This window comes from Physella acuta, unplaced genomic scaffold, assembly GCF_028476545.2.
Source record: "Physella acuta isolate Inbredline_101_S28 unplaced genomic scaffold, ASM2847654v3 ptg001120l, whole genome shotgun sequence".
NCBI classification, from domain to species: Eukaryota; Metazoa; Mollusca; class Gastropoda; family Physidae; genus Physella; species Physella acuta.
This window is the reverse complement of record NW_026732637.1, coordinates 435,345-444,018: the sequence shown is the minus strand read 5'-3', so window position 1 is coordinate 444,018 and position 8,674 is coordinate 435,345. Positions and strand designations below refer to the sequence as shown.

Genomic DNA, 8,674 nt, shown 5'->3' with positions numbered 1-8,674 from the left:
TTAAATTGCGCTTAAGAAGACAATTTTGTTATGCATTTTTATCTAATTTTAATTTATTTCGTTTTTCTTGCTATTTCTCAAATTTATTCGCTATGGTGTATCTTTAAAAAATATAATAATTTAAGATTCATTTTGAATTGAAACTTTAAATTTTATTTTAAATCTTTTAATAAATAAATAGACTAATATGTTAACTTTTTAAAATTATATTTTATGATTCTAAAGTTCAGAAGTGTATCTAAGTTTGAAGTATGAGGACTTGTGAATCTTAAAAGTATGGGAAAGTCTGAGCAGACAAATCATTAAAGTCTGTCATCTTATATCTTTTATACTGTGTAATTCATTACCTAAAAACGTTATAAAGAAATTTAAAAAAAAAAGAGGACTTTAAAAATAAATAAAGTTACACTCTGGAAGAAACAAACGGTCTTTCTGATTCATCAACTTCATGAGCACAGCACCATCCGGATGACCTTGAAAAGTGTGTGACCCTCACGGATATCTACCTGTCTCTATCGGACCGTGACCCACGTGCCCGAGGGTGACTGCTCGCCAGGTGTCGCCATGTCGCTCGCCCAGTTCCCGGCCTTCCCCCCGGCCCCCAACCTGCCCCGGAGCCCGCCCCCCACCAGCCAGTCGCAGGTAAGACACAGACTCATTAAGCAGAATCTTAATTAGGGTTATCTATCACCCCAGGTGTGTTGTCATGGCGCAGACCGCCACCTAGTGTTTTACTTAATTTAATGTCGAACTATTCTAGACCATCTGTTGGCATAACTACCACAGAAATGTTATACAACTTGTATTAATGTATTCAATAGTAGACTAACATTTTAATTTGATACATGAAAAAATAATCCCAACAACTTTGCTCTTTAAAAAATATGAACCACCCACATTTTATTGTTTGCGTTATTTTTACATCAAGGATTAGATTTAAGTTTGCATTGTTTTTTATGATAAATTAAGTCAGCTACTTGATGTCACTATGGTACATAATGCAAAGTTCGTTTTTTTTAAAAAAATTTATGTTAATCCTTTATGTTGCTATGGTATGATAATAAAAGGCGTGGTCATCTTAGCGTCTAGTCGTCTCTATCAGTACATCAGCTCCAGTGTTAGTTTTGTTGTTGTTTTTTTATGTTACGGGCGTAGGGTGTAGTTCCCATATGACGACTGGTTAAACCGATCAACAGACACAAATGATACAATTCATAGCAGTATCGGTAGCATGTTGGCTGACAACGTGACAACCGGTACACCTTTCGGTGTCATAACATTTAAAATTTCAGAGTGCCGAATAATCGAATGTAAAAAAAAATAAATCAGTAATTGGCTGACGTGTTTGAAAATGATTTAAGGACCAATTAATCCTAATTAGTGCCGGTTAGTTTACTGCGTTATTTCTTTCATCAACAACACCGGGGGTTTAATTATAATTTTTACAAATTAGCTGTTCGCAACACAACATTTTTACTTTTACAAACCACGTTATCGGGATACAGAAACATGTTTCCGAGAGATAATAATGAGATAAATGTAAGACTACAACTGCACACAGACAACGTAAAGACTGGATTGCCCCTTAAAGTCAGCCGTAACTTGTTATACATTTGTACAACTTTAACGCGCATACCCTAGTACGTATTACAAGTTCTGTTTTGTGAAAATAACCCCACCCATTCAGATTGACATCAACGACAAAATAATGTAAATATGTTTTTTATTATTTAATTAGTGTTGTTTTTACCCGGTCATAGTTAAATAATAACGTGTTAAGCTGTTAACCATTTAGGTGTTATTTCTCTAAATGTAGCAAAATGTAGGTTTTCTTTTTAACGGAACAGTTTAAGTTTCTTGCGTTCATGATTTTTATCCATGAACCTCACCTAATACTGGAGAAATTTTATTTGTTCACTACAGTTGATCCAAGCATACAAATGGGATGTTTAGTTTTCACGGATGTTTCGTTTACAGGGACATTTCATATATACGGACATTTAGTTTTAGTGGACGTTTCGTTTTCACAGATACTTAGATTCCGCGGACGTATTGTTTTCGCGGACATCTAGTTCTAGCGAAAGTTCCGTTTTCGCGGACATTTAGTTTTTACGGACCTTTCGCTTGTAACCTGTCTCCACTAAACTGTAAACAAATAAATACGACCAGCGGCGTAATTTGCTAGTTTAAGTAAAATTTATAATCACAAATACTGTTATATTTAATAATTTAGCTATAACATAAAAGTCATCTTATGACAATTCAAGACTGCTGTAACTCGATCATATAAAATTACCCCTTCTAAATCATTCAACTTTATTTCAATGTACTGTTTTTTAAACTAAACAATACCAAACAATTCAAGGAAAAAGTTACCTAAATGATATAAAAATCGTACCCAGACTGGGTATCATAAACTCAAGCAAATGTGACGTGTAATCTAAATATGTATCACGCATTCAGCGGCCCGTGGGTCAGCTTTAGGGTACTGTTTGGACACTGCGCCATGTTAACGTCATCCAATTAAGCTGGTCGTTTAAACATCGAGTGGGTAGAATAAGTTGACCTCGCTGGTGTTGGTCAAGACCATGTACCAGAATCACTGAGTTACTTGAAATCGTTACTAATAATCCTAATAATAATGTCGATACAACATACGTTATAACAATACTTTCTGGTTAGGTTTACATCTCACTTTAATATAACATATTGTAATTGGCATTCAAATGAAGCGTGTTACATTTTTATTCTTTTCATTATTTTTGTTAAAAAAAATTTTTTAAATAATGTTCTTGCCGATATTTAAACTACACACACACAAAACAAAACACTAACCCTTATCCCTGTAAAAAAATACCCAGAAACAAATTAAAATAAAACCCTAATGAAAGGTTAGCTAATTAGGGCTAGGGTTACAGCCCCGTTGTTAATAAAGACATTGAAATAAAACAACTGGATAGTATAAAACACATTTCACTGAAAAGAAAAATGTACTGTATTTAAGAAACTAAAATCAACAAACTCACCACACGCTACACTATTATCACCATTTAAAAAAAAAACCTCGATAATTCATCACTCTAGATTAATTTTTAGTACAAAACTTAATAATATATAAAGTATAGTGATCAACACAAATTAGCTAATATATAATTATGTTAGGGCGTTTTAATTTTATATGCCTACCTCAGACGGAGCGGGTTTTGGGACTTGTGTGTAATTGAGATGTAGCGTAACAATATAATTTCCACATCTAAACACTCTCTTAATTAAAACTTTATTGGTGTGCCTTCACATGTTTCATATATTGTGCGGTAATTTGATACATATTTGTTACTTTTCTAGGATTTATCAAACACAAAATTTTTTCGAGTTTTTTTAATCAATTTTTTAATTGTATAAATTTAGGCGCTAATATTTTATTTTATTTATTTTTCTCTTTATACATGTGTTTATTTAGTGGACTCAACAAATTAAAGTAAAAAATTAGAATACAAAAATGTATATTGGCCAGTATGGGGATCGAACCCACGACATTCGCGTTATTAGCACGACGCTCTAACCAACTGAGCTAACCGGCCTACTGGTTGCGATGACCTATAACACATAGAATTGTACAGCGTAGTTAGCCATTACTGATTTCCCTATCTCTGATTAGCTACAACCTGGACGGGTCAAACCCTGTGTGTAGTGTAATCTGTAATGCTGGACAATTCATCCCGTTCTACACATTTTACCACATCACAAGCGACGGTTGCCGGTTGTATGGTAACACATTGTAAACTATATTTCAACAAAATTAAACGGCACGGAACTTGTAGAATCTTTACAGTACCTAGCTCCATTGAATCGTTTCTTATCGTCAGAATAAAGCACGAAAAGGATTACCGAAGGCCAAGCGGACAAAAAAATATAAACCTACAAAGTCATTGGCCTAATTATTTGAATATAATTTTAAAATATCAACCGGAATTTTTGTTTTATACAATCAGAAAAAAAATGTATTACATCTTAAGTCGGTCTGTTCTTAAAAAAATATCTGTAGATAAGACATTGTCACGACTAACCTATATTTCCTCTTTGTAATTAGATCTCTTTGTTTGTTTACAATTGCCAGATTGCTACATTTGTTAAATAAAATGACAAAAAATATTAACACATTAACACAATGACTACATTCGTTAAAAGAAAAGAATATGACAACATCGGTTACACAGTAACAAAATGACCACTATTGTTACGATGATAAAATGACTTCCATTGTTACTTTGTAACCACATGATACAATCGATCGGGTATTGCATAGTTTCTAACTTTATGACAAATACATATTCTATTTTACACTAAACTAAAATTATACTAAAAACTTTAAGCATCAAAATAAATTGGCCAGTATGGGGATCGAACCCACGACATTCGCGTTATTAGCACGACGCTCTAACCAACTGAGCTAACCGGCCGATGAGTTTATCTCCTAATATAACGTAAAGTTTCCTAATACACCTGTTAGGCCTCTGGAATCTTAAAACTAAAACCCAACATCACAATCAGAGCAAAAGTTACACTATGCATACATTATGTGATACAAAAGCCATTGTTATGTTTAACTTACAAATAAAAAAAAAAACCACTTTACATTGTGGATATGAATATAACACACACGATCCCATGCACGTAAATATAACTCACATTATCTGGTCTCTGTAATGTGGGTCTCTATCAGACATTTCTCTCCTCCTGTGGGGGACATTTGATACGTCCATTGGGGGTTTGGGGGAGGTGTGAACCCCCGGAGAAATGCCTGAAAGAAACACTGACTTTAACATATAGGAATTACATGACTTAAACACACGTACTGATCATACGTAACTTATTGTTTTAGTGTTTTATTTAAGCCTAAATTACAATCTAAGCTCAATATTTACGTTTTAGGGGTAAAGAAATTCGTTTATTATCCAGCAACAGCAAACAACAGTTTTAAAAAAATTAGGCCCTTAAATAGAAAGAACCGAGTACCTACAATTAAAGCATAATTACATTTTAAAAAGATATGTTTTAATAACTTTAGAGTGCCAATTATCTCATAATGCTAATTACAAACGATAATAAATTGTGATGAAATAAGTTAATGTAGATCTCCATTCATGACAAAAAAATGACCACTTGTCCTAACATTGCACGCATGATTAAAGTCCAGAGAAAGTACGTCCCAATTACACTTTGGCCTAAAATTCAACTGCTTTAGAGGAGACAGAAATGCTAGTGATAATAAAAGCTGTGGATTTATACAAATCTTCGGTAGAGTAAAAACTGACTTAAAATCTACGGATGTCTTCTTTAAATCCCTGCCGACTGTCGGCCTCGTTTAATTGCAGAAAAGATTGACGATAATTGTTTCATTAGGGTTATTTTAAATCAAATTAAACGCGACGAACACGTTTAAAAACAATTATGTTGTTTATTTTTACCTTTGTAGCCATAAAACTTGTTCTTTTATTCCAGCGTGTTGAACTGATGTAGACGTATGGTCCAAACATTAATGCTTCTATTATTTGCCTTTTCTTACGCTCAGATTTAAACTGATGTTGACGTATGGTCCAAACATCAAAGCTTCTATTTGCCTTTTGTTACTATTACCCTCAGATTTAAACTGATGTAGACGTATGGTCCAAACATTAATGTTTCTATTATTTGCCTTTCCTTACCCTCAGATGTAAACTGATGTTGACATATGGTCCAAACATTAATGCTTCTATTATTTGCCTTTTCTTACCCTAAGATTTAAGCTGATGTAGACGTTTGGTCCAAACATTAATACTTCTATTATTTGCCTTTTCTTACCCTAAGATTTAAACTGATGTAGACGTATGGTCCAAACATTAATACTTCTATTATTTGCCTTTTCTTACCCTAAGATTTAAACTGATGTAGACGTATGGTCCAAACATTAATACTTCTATTATTTGCCTTTTCTTACCCTAAGATTTAAACTGATGTAGACGTATGGTCCAAACATTAATGCTTCTATTATTTGCCTTTTCTTACCCTTAGATTTAAACTGATGTAGACGTATGGTTCAAACATTAATGCTTCTATTATTTGCCTTTTCTTACCCTTAGATTTAAACTGATGTAGAAGTATGGTACAAACATTAATACTTCTATTATTTGCCTTTTCTTACCCTCAGATATCTAGCTCTACACCTACAGGAGGTCACCGTGCCTGTTGCGAGAACGGAAGGCCCATACTCACAGACCCCCACACGGGCCAGACCGTCTGCTCTTGCCAGTACCCCCCGGGCCTGGTCAGCTACCCCCGGGCTGGGATCCCCCCGGGGTTGGAGAGTGTGTACAGCGCGTCCGCCTACGCCGCGGCGGTGTCGCAAGGTTATGTGGCACTGGGGGCGGAGGGGTCGGCTTTCTACACACCTCTTGTAAGTTGATGTGTGTTTGTTTGTTTGTGAGTGTGTGTGAGTTTATGTTAATTTCCGTGTATGTGGATACATGTTTATGAGTATGTTGTGTGCGGAATTGTGTTTGTGTATGGTTAATGCTCGTTTATGTATATGTGTGTGTCTATTTATATTGATGTGTGTTTGCGTGAATGGTTTTTATGTACATATGATATGTAGATTAGTGTTTATGTATGTGTATGTGAATGCTGTTTATGTGTGTGGTTTGTATGTGGATGTATCATAGATTTAGTAGTCCAAAACTTGGTGTAGTAATAATACTAATCATTCTTGACCTCAACAAATAATTTTAGAAACCTATTCGCTGTTAACGTGTGCGTATGTTTTAACTAGCGATATATACATAGTAACTGTCTGTTTGATGTACGACTCCTACAGTTTTGTATGCCACACAGTATATCGTTTGGTATCGTTTGGTTTTTACGTAGACAAAAACAGAAACATTCAAACATTAAAAATATAATCTCTTGATTTATGTTAAAGTGTGTATGTTTTGAATATATGCATGTATATAATAAATGAATGCATATACACGCTGATGTATATATATATATATATATATATATATATATATATATATATATATATATATATATATATATATATATATGTGCATGTGGGACGTGATAGAATATATATATATATATATATATATATATATATATATATATATATATATATATATATATATATATATATATATATATATATATATATATATATATATATATGCATGTGGGACGTGATAGAATAAAAAGTGAAACAAAAACGTCTCTCTCCCTACAGGGCACCTCGCCTTACGACCTGAAAGAAAGCGCCGAGGCATGGAGGCAGCTTGCGGCGTCCCAGCCCGGGTTCCCGTACGACCCGATGGCCATGTACCCGTATGGACCAGGGTGAGTACGTGCACGTCCTCCACACAAAAACGTGCCTGAGTGTGTGTGTGTGTGTGTGTGTGTGTGAGAGAGAGAGAGAGAGAGAGAGAGAGAGAGAGAGAGAGTAGAAGCCGGCATTGTATAGAAGTTGTTTAAATATTTAATATAACCAGCTTAACCGTAATCACTCATGATTATAAATTGTATTTAACGGAAAATAGGATTTTAGCTGCACTAGACATCTCGGGAAAAAAATGAGGCTTCTAAAAAAATAACTAAGTCTAAGTATAATTTACAATCAATTCAAAATTTATTTATTTTTTCGATAAATGTTTATTGCTTTAAATCTAGTTGAAACTAAGTACTGCTTCTAATTTAATCACTTCAAAGGATCTATTGTTAAAAGCTAGTTGATTTGATGTACCCAAATTTCGATAGTCAACTCGAGTAAAGTCAAGATTTTCTAAGCTAACGTTTTCTTTTACGTCCGTTTAATACAGAGACGGCGGCTACTGTTATTCTTTTATTAGAACTCCTTTGACGGTCTTCAACATCTGAACGAAAACTTGAAAGATTTTTTTCAATAAATCCGAACGAAGCACCCCCACCCCACACTCCCTCCCTCCTCTACTTCCACGTATTTCACTATTAAAGAGCAGGTTATAGGCTAAGGCGACAGCTCCCAGATGGTAAAACGTACCTAAGCTGTTACCCCCTATCCCCCACCCCCCACACACACACACTTCAACTTTCACTGACTGGTCTAAAGAGGCACGGTGCAACCCGCTACCCCAATGCCCCCCCCCCTTCCCAACACACACACCTCTATCGTCTTCCAGATGAAAGAGGTAGTTGAAACGTTAAAAACTTAACACGTCCCACCAACTGGTGCAAACAAAATCAAAATTTGAAAAAAAAAACATCGGCTGTTGACGGGGGGGGGGGGGGGGGGGTTGCATTCGAGTAGTCAGGGCGTCGGGGTGTGGTAACCCAAACACACCCACACAAACCCACACGTTGACACGCACACAAAAGACCGGTGGAATCTAACCATGCGAAATGGCATTGAAGAAAAGAAGAAAAAAAAACCCAGACAAAATTGAAAGTCACTCGCGTTTAATGATATCGTTCCTGGTAACCTCTCCGTGCGTTTGTTTAACCGGGTGGCTTACCGCCCTTGAATTGACCGTCGTCAGAATTCACCCCCTTGAATTAATCCATGCACTTCTGATTAACCCCTTCAGTCCTTGTTGAAATATCATAAACACAGCTTCATAGATGATGGTAAACTCTACATGCCCCGCGATATTTTGTTTTTATTTGGGAA

The 8,674-nt window shown here is 35.2% G+C and overlaps 1 protein-coding gene and 2 non-coding genes across 3 annotated transcripts in view; 1 reads left to right on the top strand and 2 right to left on the bottom strand.

Annotated features, from left to right (window-relative positions):
* The first annotated feature begins 389 nt into the window (after positions 1–389).
* Positions 390–8,674, top strand: part of LOC131955977 (Iroquois homeobox protein 5a) — a 29,564-nt gene continuing 21,279 nt past the window's right edge. Inside the window, exons 1-3 of the mRNA XM_059320311.1 lie at positions 390–642; positions 6,188–6,433; positions 7,259–7,368. Coding sequence (XP_059176294.1) covers positions 565–642; positions 6,188–6,433; positions 7,259–7,368 — 434 coding nt within the window. The 5' untranslated portion in view covers positions 390–564. The remainder of the gene's footprint in view (positions 643–6,187; positions 6,434–7,258; positions 7,369–8,674) is intronic.
* Trnai-aau (transfer RNA isoleucine (anticodon AAU)) lies at positions 3,508–3,581 on the bottom strand. Its single transcript has one exon. It is a non-coding gene; the product is annotated as a tRNA-Ile (tRNA).
* On the bottom strand, positions 4,387–4,460 carry Trnai-aau (transfer RNA isoleucine (anticodon AAU)). Its single transcript has one exon. It is a non-coding gene; the product is annotated as a tRNA-Ile (tRNA).